The sequence below is a fragment of the Sitodiplosis mosellana genome, unplaced genomic scaffold, assembly GCF_009176505.1.
Source record: "Sitodiplosis mosellana isolate CC-2019 unplaced genomic scaffold, AAFC_SMos_1.0 Smas_scaffold_5, whole genome shotgun sequence".
Taxonomy (NCBI): domain Eukaryota; kingdom Metazoa; phylum Arthropoda; class Insecta; order Diptera; family Cecidomyiidae; genus Sitodiplosis; species Sitodiplosis mosellana.
The window spans coordinates 1,639,406-1,651,838 of record NW_022595248.1 but is presented as its reverse complement, the minus strand read 5'-3'; the positions used below and the strand labels follow the sequence as shown (position 1 = coordinate 1,651,838).

General features: G+C 36.1%; 1 protein-coding gene across 2 annotated transcripts in view; it reads right to left on the bottom strand.

Moving 5' to 3' along the window:
• The window catches only part of LOC129566761 (neurotrimin-like), a 107,922-nt gene that overhangs the window by 69,726 nt on the left and 25,763 nt on the right, over positions 1–12,433 (bottom strand). For both annotated transcript variants that reach the window (XM_055442980.1, XM_055442981.1), the window contains exon 2: positions 3,418–3,528. In XM_055442980.1, coding sequence (XP_055298955.1) covers positions 3,418–3,528 — 111 coding nt within the window. The remainder of the gene's footprint in view (positions 1–3,417; positions 3,529–12,433) is intronic.

Sequence of the window (12,433 nt, the reverse complement as noted above, 5' to 3'; positions counted from 1 at the left end):
GGGATGGACGATGCGACGACCATATCGTATATGGAACAATACACTTGTCGAACCAAGTGTCCGAAGTGAACAACATATGGAGAGCAAAAAGCAGCAGCAGCAGCAGCAAGCAGCAGTATAATAACTAAATATCAATGAAGCGAATGAACCCAACAAAAGAAATTTCACAGTTGAACGATCTCCTGATGGCACGGGGCGGCTAAGGACCGTGGCCGTAAAAGCACAAAAACGAACACAACCATTGAGAAAATCGATGATCGTGCCATAAACGACCATATATACTTACACACATAGAGAGAGGGACAGAGAAGTCGAACGGGAGACATAACATTGGACGCTTGTGGTCAGTGTGACATCACGATAGAGACAACGGCAAAAAGCACTTTGTTAGGTAACTTTTATTTATTGCAATGATTTTGGTGTTTTTATTGTTTGATTTGTCGTGTCGGTTTACATGTATGGTGGGGGAGAATGTTTTGGTTTTTCGAAGTTTGCGTAGCTGTTGTTGCTGTTGTCGGTATTTTTGTCATCAACATCAGATAATGTAGCCTAATCTCATTTCGAAATCGGTGTGCGAGCCAACTCGATGTCTTTGTGCCATTCAATATCTAGTTAATATTTTATTTATGCTGGTGTCATTGTCAACCACAGCCGGTTGAATAGCTTCGTTTTCGCTATGTTGAACGTCAAACAATAGCTTTTTATCTTTCATTTACGTCTCATGTTCAACAACATTTCGGAGAGTGTGTCCAGCTTTTGAAACCGGGAATCAGTTGAAAAGAAAGGGAAAAAAAACTGGAGAAAAACTCATTCAAATTGTCAAACTCTGTGTTAACCGCTCAAATAGCCGTGGAGTGTTTTTGAGCTTATTATTTTCTTTCGAGCAATGGAAAATTTCATTACGTTGTTTATCGAATGTAGCCAATCCGAAATGAACACTTGAGCAAAGGTTGGAAGAATGGTTGTATAATAATAATCGTTTCATGCACGAAAAGTGAGAAAAACACGTTAAATATTCACATGTATTGATAATGCGATAAGTGGTCGTGTGGCCACAATCATAAACATATTCGATATTTATAAGCCAATCCCGGAAATATATATTCACACGCTTGATTGACGCACTATTTCATTGGTAACCATAACAATTCGGCGTACATTCTTTTCCATCAATTTTTCAGCTCGCCAGAAATATGATCGAAATTTTATATAATAGTTTGATTGGAGGAGGAAAAAAAGGTGATGTGTCTACTAATAATTGATTGAAAGTGGATGAAGCTCCGTTTATGCCATTCAATGATGTAATATGACGAGAACTATGTCATCTGATCTTTAATTGAAAACACAATCTTTTTTCGGATAAATTTTTTCATCGTCGGATGGCCTTGCTTTGTTATAAATAAAATTAAATATCCATCGTAAGCTGTAAACTATTTTTAGCTTGATTTCCGTTGGCTTCCTTCAAGCATACACACCGAACTATTGTTATCTATTGTCTTGGTATGAAGATACGCATCGATAGGTTTTCCCATGAATAGTTTCGAACAAAAACGGTATTGCCAGGCTAATCGACGAGCGAGAACAAGTTTTGAATGAAATAAAAAAAAATCAGTGACATGAAGAGATGGGGATGGGACGAACGGTGCACCATGTTTTACATGAAAAATCCAAAACTCACGAAGTATCGGAATAGATTTTATCGTCTTTGTCCTTTTTCGTGCTGTTTTTTGTTCTTCTCGGCTCATTCCGAATATTCAAGTTGAAAGTACACAGTTAATTAAGTTCATTTTCCGTTTTACAAAAATTGCTTGTTTATTTATTTCAAAAACCTGCAGAAATGGCTACATTGAAATGAACGAGAATGAAAAAAAAACGACCGTACCAATAATTTTCTCATCGCATTTGTAGAAGGCGAATGGAATAACTACTTCCATGCGAAATGCACGAAAAACTTATGCGAAAAATGCTGATAAATTTATATAGTTTCCTCTCTCTCTCTCTTTCTCCCGCCCGCTCTCTCCATTTTACCTATCCATTTTAACAAAGTACGACTCAGCGCAACACTATATAATTTCTTTCAAGTTCCTGATCTTCGAAGCGAAAATGTCTGTGTGTATATATCTTAGGACTCGCGGTTCGTAAAGTAAATAATTTTTTTTTCCTGTTCCTGCTCTTCTTTCATTTTTCTTTTGTGCATCGCGCGCGCGTTCGTGCTAGTTCTACACGTTTTCATTACGAATAAAGAAGCAGTAAATATTGTTTGTGTAACCAAGTTGAACTGGCAATACAGAAATTCGACGATCGTTTTACAGTCGAACGAACAAAGAGTCGAAACCGCTCACTTGCATTCTCTCTTGCTCTCGATACTGCTGTAAAAATAATAGCGAAATGGTTGAAACAATAGATATACTACCACTAGTTGTGGAAGAAAGCGACTTTCTTTTCTTTTGTTCCAATGGGGCGAGAGAGGCGGACACGAAGCGGATAAAAATGAGGGAATGCTTTCGGGCCGAAGACAACGCCAAAAGAATTGAGTGTCGAATGGCGGCAGTGGTAGACAACGGTGAATGCAAGGAATTCCATTGCTGCAGCGAACAACATTGCTGGAGCATGGGACGAAGAGAAAGTGGGAGCGAAAAAAAACAACAGACAAAATTAAAGAAAAATACCCGAACAAAGGAAAAAAGCATTAAACATAAAATTTTAATTGCATTTTTGCTATACTCGCCTTCTTTTTTAAACATTTGTGAATGAGCGAGCGAACAAGTAAGCGCGCAGCAAGAGAGTGAACGGGTTATAGAGAGAGAGAGAGAGAAAGAAGTGAGGAAAAAAACTCACGGCGGAAATGAGAGAGTGAAAAGAAGCGAAATTGCGTTTGCTCCAAGCGCATTTCAGACATTACGAGCGCCGAGAATTACTGAGCCACACGATGAATGTCGTACGTCAATGCATAAATTTATTGTCAACATATAATCGCATAATGAAATAGCATTCATCAGAAATGTTTTGCTTTTGCGTTTCAATTCAGTATAATTCACATTTTCCGTCCCGACATGAATGAATAACAAATCGTTTTTCCATGGACATAGCAATTTTGGCGCAATTTGTATTGAATTTGCAATGCATGCACTTTTTCACCCAGAAACGAAAAGATTTTTCAAGTGGTTGACTTCAACTGCAAACAAGCAAAAACCGCCGATTCACACAACTGTTTATGGTTCAACATGAAATACACATTTAATACGATAATTTGGGAAAAGCTCTTGAACAACAACAACAACAGAGAGTTATGTTTCTTTTTCCGTCATGTCTTAGCAAATTACGGGGAAATCATTATTTTGAAAAATGAGTTTCGCATTTGTTTTCAAGTTAATTTGGGTAAAATAAATATATGAGCCGTAAAAAAACAGTATATACCTTTATCCTGTATCAGGTTATTCTGTGACATGTCATCTCGTATCACGAAATCATCACGCATCGGCGGTGGCATGAACTCTTCTGGAAATTCTTCCACTGTGAAATCCTCCTCTGTAAAAAAAAACGATAATAAGATTAAAAAAAACATCAATTGGATATCAGCTTTTGCAGTTATGGGGTGAACATGAGAATATTCCCGTGATAAAATAGAGTATCTCATTGCAAAATGCCGCTTTTAATGGCAAAATTGAATTGAATATATCCACAGAACATATCGAATTGAGCCTTTCCATTAAAAACTGGTTGTAATACCAAGATCGCTTAATAAACGAAGAAAAACGACACGCAGCACTCTAGGCGAGGGACACTCAAAACAGTCATCGTACATATATTGAGCGGGCACTATCGATGCGTTCATTTGTGTGAGTGCGATTGTGTAAACAACAATGTTCGTGTTCAATATGTGTACGATGACAGCTTCGAGCATTCTACGCGTAGAGGCGTCTCGGCGTCTTACGTCAAATCTTTCCCATGTATTTGAATACGAAGAAAGCGACCTTGGTAATACATATCACACCGAAATATGATAGCGAACATGAAACATCTCGTTTCACTTAAAAACTAAATAACGCTTGTTCTTTCGAAAAATCTCTTCGCCATCATTCTGAAGTTACACACCGACACTCATACCGTGATTGAGAAAAAGCGACGAACAGTTGTAGATAAGAGACAGAGAACAGAAAGAGTGCAAAAAGCGAGAAATAACATGGGTTGCTTTGCATAGATTAGCAAGAGAAATGCAGAGCAAAGTAAATAAATCAACAAATAGTAAAAGATTTTTCCTCAGTACGCAATTTTTTGTTCATCTCTTGAAAAATGTAATATCGTGTGCATTTCAATCGGAATAGACATTCGGAAGAAAAAGATTTTTCTGTGAAATTCATAAGAAGATTATTTTTGTGCCAGTTGGTTTTCTGGATTTATCTGGTACTTTTTGTGAATTCCTCTTCGGCGGGGCATGTGATAAATGTGCGATATTTCCTTTTTCGCTTCACGATTCAAAGCGGCGGTGATAGTTGTCTAGACATGTTCTAATTTAAGCCACACTTCTTCTGAGAAAGATATGAATGGTGGAATGTTTTTAGTCAGAAACCGAGATTTCACGAGAATTATTTGCGAAAAAAGATTATTCGGAGCTTTTATGCGAATGAACGGAATGTGAATATTTAAATGTGTTTGTTTTGTGCGAAATTGGATTTTATGACTGTACGCGTTCAAAGTACTGTACGCGTTCCATTATTGAATGGTACAATTGGTTGGACTTTTTGTCGAGTGCACGCAACAACATATCTGCACTTTATCCATTTGGTGTTGCGTCCTCAAAACGAGTGAAATGATGACCAAGCGAATCGACAAAGAAGCGAATTTTCATTTGTTTAAAAAATTCAAGAATGCGCAAAGAATGTGCAATGCATAAAAGAAGCCATTACCATTCTTTGCGTTACGTATGGATTCAAAAGTGGTGCGTCTCGAAGTGTAGCTGTACTACACATTTTACCATCTCTCAACTTTTTCATGTTCAACTTTTTACACACACAACGAACAGAAGAAGGAAGAAAATGTGGACGAATTTCAAACTTGTGCGAAAATTCTCAGCGATCAAAAGAAATCAAAAATACTAGCAAAGATTTCAGTATGACGCGTATAAAAAGGAAAATAAAGGAGCGAGGCAGAGAGAGAGAGAGAGAGAGAGAGAGAGAGAGAGAGAGGGACGGAGTGGAAAAGAGGTACAAAGATATTCGAATAGTTGTATAAATGTTAACATTCACTTTTTTGATGTGAACACACACACACACACACACACATAAAACTACAATGAGTTGTACAAGTGCAGCGTCAAGCAGAATATGTGACAAAAAAAAAACAACGGAAATAGTCGCATTCTTCCGTCTACCCATTTCCAACGAATGAAATGGTGAAAAGAGAAACTTTTAACATTTTCAAGTGCACAACAACAACTCGATGCATGTTTTCCATTCGTCGACTCCACATCCGCTTCCGATGAACTTTGTTTTCTGCATCGAGACCGACGAGCAGCTTGTTTATATTTTCTAATAAATGCACTGGGCATCGTATCATACCGTGTCGCCTGAGTGTATGTGTACGTGTAATTGATATACGAACAACAAAATTGGTATTTGAAGGATTTAAATTGATACCATGTCAAAGTTCCGACCAATTTTCGATGGAACAGTCAAAAAGACTTTTCAAAACACTTCCCCACTTGTCAATCGAAATACAATTTACAACTTTTAAAACATATCACAACTCATTGAACAACTCATTTAAGTTTTATTCAGTGAAATGGAAATAATGTTGAATCTTTCATCTTTCGTCATTTGATTGGTACAAGTATCTTTTTGGCATTTGGTCAATTTAATTTTTATACGAAGTTTGTCGTTTACTTTCTTCGAGAGACAAATTGAAGCTGTCGAGACGGTAGAAGTAACGCTCTGGGAAATAAAAAATATAAATTATAAATGTTGACACCTATTTCGTCGGATTCATTCCAGTTTTACATCGATTCAGAAATATTTAATTTGATAATAAGCGGAATGTTACGTGCTTGAAGTAATCGTGAATGATTCAAAGCCATTTGAGTCACTGAGAAACGAGAAAATATACCGAATCGAAAATCAAAACAGCCAATGAAGAAAACGCTAGATATTTGTCTCATGCTCGACAATAAATATTGAATAAGCATTTAATCATTTGTCTGAGACAGAAAAAATAAATAAGATGATCAAAATCTAGGCCATTTTGATTCTCGATTTATGGAAAATCATGTGAAACACGAAGACACTCTCCAATTTATTCCATCATTCGCTATTCATTGGAAATCGGTCGACATTTTTTCCTTTTTAAATATTCAAATTGATACACGTCATGAAAACATTGTTTCATCATTACAAATTTATGGCAAATTTAATGAAAAGTAACAAATTCTTCATTGTCCTGACATCTGTTTACATGAAAAAAAAAACATAATTTGAGAGGCAACTGTCGTGATCCTCACACCACCAAAATCGGTTTCTTTCATTTATACATCTTCCCCAATATGTGTACGAAATTGATGTGATATAATTGTCCAAGTGTCAATTTAAAAATGCTTTGAACTTAATTGGAAAGATGGACGAGCCAAATTGAAAATATTTTTTATTTTTAATTATATCGGTTTTGAAAAATTTGATTTGATAGTATGTGTGAGATAACAAGTTCGAAGATATTTGAACCATTTAATTCGATCGGAGATGAAAAATATCAAATTGATCTCTTACCCTTTTGATTGTCGTGTGAAACGCAGACACGTCGTCCTGTAATTTACTCCATTATTCGCTATTCATAAGAAATTTCTCAACATTTTTCTCTTTTGAATATTCAAATTGACACATGATATCGTTTGACAATATCAATTTAAATAAAATTCAATGTAACAAATGCTTTTTCACTTCCATTCACACAATTGAAAATGACTATTAAAGTTCAACTGTGATTTTACATGAAGCTCATAAGCCACACTCAAACGATAACATATTTTGTTGAATGATAAAAAATTAAATGATGGAAAACCTCTGAATCACCTTTAAAAAATTTATTTGGAAACTTTTGGAATGATATAGAGTGAAATTTGTATTTTTACATCGAAAATCGTTTGCCCTGGGAAAAAGTGAAAAATTAAAAATGCTCTAAATAATTAATTCCATTATCTCAGGTGTATCAAACAAAATAGCTGAAACTTTTCTCTACCGAAATAAAAATAAATAAATAAAATAAAATACTGCCGTGCTTAATCTTGATGCCAAACAAAAAAATCCTCTCTCTATCTTTGGAAAGGTAGCAAAAACTATTTTTCGAGTGCTAAGTTGTTAATCGGTGAAGGTATCAGTGCGATTAGCCAAAATATTTTTATCGCAAAAGTTTTTTTAGCACGTCGATGGGTTGTGGTGCTGTGTGTGTGTGTGCGCGTACCGAATGCCGAAAGTTGAAAGTATCAAAATATCAAAGGTGATGTGTTTGTTTGTTTTTTGGGTTGGAAGCGACACCGACACAAATAAATGAAGCGATAAAAGTTTATTCAGCGTCACAAAAGTGAGAAAATGGTTTTTGTTTCGGGTCGCATGCAACGCTCCCGCTGCAGAATGAAAAATTGTCTTGGAATATTCTTTGGCAAATAGTCTTGTGTGTGGAAAATGGAAAATCTCAAAAGCAAATGTAATTGTTGATACAGTCAGCTAGAGATGTTGGCTGGTTGGCTGACTTGAAATGGATTGGATTGTATGGTGCGCATCGTTTGTTACATATGTATGTAAGCAGCCGGATTTTTTGCGGTTTTTCACCGAAAATCTGACCCCTTAATCTTTTTCAGATCGCCCTTTTTGTCGCCCCAGTGCAGCGAATAATATTTATGGGGTTAATTTTGCGATGTCATTTATGGTGTGCTTTACTAAAATATTGATTCAAAACGTGATTGCGCACACCACCGAAAGAGATAGATTGAAAATGGCAAATTTCTACCGCAATCTTCGACTTCAATGTGGCGAATTGTTATTATTTTCGAAAGGCAGCTTAACGGTTGCCAATGACGTTTTTTTCTTCTTCCTTGGCCAAACCAACCACCACCACGGAGACGACGAAGCAAACAAAATATGGCGGTAGAAAGAATGAGCGAACAGAGCCGTTTGCAACGCATAGCATGAGACGATGGAATTGCGAAATGTGCATCTTAATCTGCTTCAACAAGAGCGATATTTCAAAATTTAAACCATATTTCGTTGTTCTCACGCTCTTCAGTCGGTTCTTGGCACATCCTTTGTTATTTGCTCACCGAACGAGAAAGCAGCAGCTGAACTCCAAAAAGTTATCATTTTATTGATTTTTTATTTATTTTCACGTATGATATATTGAGTAGATGTATGTTAACATCTTGGGAACAACTTTGCAACAACAAAAAAACACACACGAAGAATTGTGTGTACTAACCATAAGAGATCGCTGTCTGTGTGTTTGAATAAGCGTGTTATATTTTGCGGTAATGTGGCTGGCTGGATGATGGCATTCGATGAATGTACTTTCGGCAACAAACCTCAAATTGGTTTCACGTAATATGGATTAAATTTGTCTCTTATTGAATAATGTTCGTTTTCAGTGCGGAACTTTTGTGCATTTCGAAAGTTTATTTATGCGACCAAATAATTGGAAAACTTTATTCCGACCGAATTGAATCTGGCCCAAGTCCAACGCACTCTATGCTCGTCTCAATTTTCCTTCCATTTCTCTTTGCCCCTCTTCGTATCTCACTATCTCTGTTTCTCTCCACCTCTTTTGATGTTTGCCTGCAGCCGCTTTTAGACACAATAATTTTTGATAAATATTTGGTGAATCAATGCGGATTAACTGTGTAACGTTCGGTGCAAATTTCGGACATTATTTGAAGCTAATCTGCCTTTTGTGTTATGCTCGATATCCATGTTGCAAACGTTGGCTTTTATATTTTATTGAAATTTTCACATTCACACAAAATAATTTTCTTAAAGTTTTTGAATATATTGATCTGATATTTTCAATGGATCTCTAATTGATGTAACCAAATTGAGCTTGTTGAACGAGGCATGGGATGATTGAATTATTTTTACCCAATCATCAAATCGATGTTGATTCAATCGATTGAATAATCAAAATGGTGCAATTTTCATGCGATCATAAACATTTGATGGAATAAACTCTTAATTGAATCCATACATAGAACCCATGAAAGAGCAGGAGAGAGAGAGACAATAAAACTTCGTCGCAAAGATACAAGATAAAACACCTTTTGTAAACCCTTTCACCGAAATTTCCAATTTTTTTACTACGGGATTAACATGAGCATGCCAATAAAAAATGCCATAAAATATTGGCGAATTTTACGTGCCAGATAAGGATGCCCAAGTGGTGGTTGGTTCAATTTACGATGTGAAGAATTAAACGAGTGTTTTCTTATAAGAAAATGGCTATAAACAAAGACTATGGCCCACAATAACAACACGTCTTTCGATATGAATAAGGATATGCCAGTACAATAATGTTTTCGATATTTTGGCCATGGGAAAATTATTACGAGAAAGAATTTTCAAATGATATGGGATTCTGTTTCATATCCATTTTTAATCATGTCTTATTTTGTTAAATATTTTAAAATGACAGTGTGTAAATAAGTTTTCGTGACAAGAAATTTCGAAAGGTCGAAAAAATCTCAAAAAAGTTTTTTTTTTCTCTAATGACTTTAATTTTTTCCTCAGTTGGGAACGTAAGTTGACTACTTTAAATTTTTTGAAAGAAAAATTCATTTAAATGATAAAAATTTTCAAGTTTTTCTAAGTTCATTCAATCCTTGAGCAAAGACTATTATAGAAATTTATAATTGATAAAATAATGAAGTTAACTTCCAGGAGTTATTTTTACCACAATTCTATGTAGGAAATAATGTCGAAGAATAAATTTTGACTCGGAAAGCTTTTTATGTGAGTAGTTACTAAGATGTAAGAGACTAAGATGTTGGGCTCAAGCTCCGTGGTTTGGAGCTAAGTTTTATTTCCAACTAATTTTTAATGAACATCTTCATTTCACTTTATTTTCGCTCATTCAGGTCTTGTACGCAATATTGCAAAGTTCATATATGTATGAAATGTAAAAATTTTTGCTATCATTTTTTTCTGGTTCAATACAAAGCAGAATTCTTGGTAATGGTAATTTAAAACACAGGTTTGAATGTACATTATCGATATTTAGAAATAAAATTAAACGATGAACAGAGAGATCTTGCGAGAGATAGAAATTCGAAGAATTGCGACAAAAGCAAAGAAAGAAGCGTATGATAAGTACCCTTCAGTGTATTTCATAGAAGAAAAAAAAGTCAATTGTTGCGTCAAATGACATCGGGGAAAAACGTTTGGAATATATTTTATGTGAACAATTGGAATTCCATTCCATCCATCCATCAAAAATATGTGTACGATGAAACGAGGCGTGTGGCTGTGGCTTTCGGTGTGACACATCGTTGCTCGACACTATTTCTTGTGCTCCATTCGGCCGGTTGGTTCGAGTGTTGGAAATGATATAAGAGCCGTTGACACGGCAATGTTCACACCTTAATGCGATGCATTGTGTCAGTAAGTGATGGGAGGAAATCATTTGTTTTTGCCATTTCGTTTAAGAGTGCTGTACATCCACATCTGGTGGGAGTGTGAGATACGACCGCTTCGGTTTTATGTGGTGCGAAAAGCGAGGGTAAAACATTTATTGCTTTAACATTTCCGTTTATCAAATGAATGTGTGTCGTGACCTTAGATTATTGTAGGTTTTAATTTGGCATTTGAAATAGAAAATGGAATCATTGTTGGATTGCGACTTGCTGTCAGACAATTTGATAGAGCGAAAGCAAAGGAGAGAAAGAGAGAGTGTGTCGAATTTCAACGATAAAAGCGTACGTCGACGAAGTATGGCTTAAAGCGTGTAGTCTAAATCGAATTACATCGTTTGAAAAATGAGTTGGAAACACCGTTGAACGAGCCAAACATTTCCGATTCGTAATGAAACAGTTGTTTTCGTTGTTCAGTAGCTAGAAAGACGGATGAAGCAGAGTTGGAGCTTAAAAGCGGAATAAACAATGCTAAAGTCACATACACATTAAATTTCGTTTTTGGAAATTGCGTTAAGATACAGCATGATCACGTATGCATGTGAATAGATGAATTAAATCCTGAAAGCCTTTACTTTTCGCCATGGCAAACCGGAACAAAAGGAGAATGAGAGCAACAGCGACCGCTGAACGAATCGTACGCGGCAAGAATATCGAAACATAGATAAGAATCGATTTGAAAATGTTTTATGTAGATACTGAAAAGCAGCAGCAGCACCAGCACCACCACCACCAGCAGCACTAGCAGTAGCAACAGCACCAAGTTTGTGCATAGCAGCTGCTCTGAAATCCGTTTTCACATTACACAAACCGGATATGAGAAGCAGCCACGGCGCTGATTGTATAGTGAAAATAGGATTATTGTTGTTCGTTTCAAAGTGCACGGTAAATCGTTCACTGGAGACACAAAAACACACACGCACACACACACACTCGAATCGTACAACCCGATCTCGAAATGTTTCGGTTAAGATAATTTCGGACGGAAAAAATTGTTTTAAATGGATTTTATCTGTGCAGAATGAAGAGTCGCCAAACCCATGTACCTGTGTGTATATATGCTTCTCTCATTCTAACGTACAGAATGTGCAAGAGTCGAGAATCCATGTGTCGTTTGCTTGGTATTTGCTATACTTATGTGGCATTGACTCGGCAATTCGATTTTTGCCCCGTGGCCAAGATCACTTGAACAACAAAAGTCACCGTTGCAAAATTTCGCAATCAGACAAAACAAAGCGAGGTCCTGTTCGAAAAATGCCATTGGCAATGTAATTGCTTCACAACGTAAACTTCTTGGCATATATAAATACCGTGCTCGCCTCTTTCTTCATCTGCACTACATTCTACCGTAGCTAGAGCATGCATACGTACGATAAAGTTGCGATAAATTGTATTTTCCATTTTCTCTGGCTATAATTAAAACATTGTTGCTTATAACAACGGATCAACCCATATATACACGCATACATGTATGTGCTGCATCTTGACAATCGGCTGTTTTTTTTTATCTTGCTTCAAAAAAGTCGACAGCACGAAATTCCATTGAATATTTTACAACGAGATAAAATGTTGGCAAAAACGGATAACATAGTCCATGTGACTGGGTTATAAAGGTAATTTTAAAGTTTAACATTTTGTAAATGAATTCAAAGTTATTAACATTCTTCTTTTGGCAAAATGTGATTCATTGCCAGGAGATGAGCTACATTGTGCCGTAGGCATTCTGAGAACATATATGCATCAATATAATATGGTAGTCAAAATTCAAAAAGAGTCAAC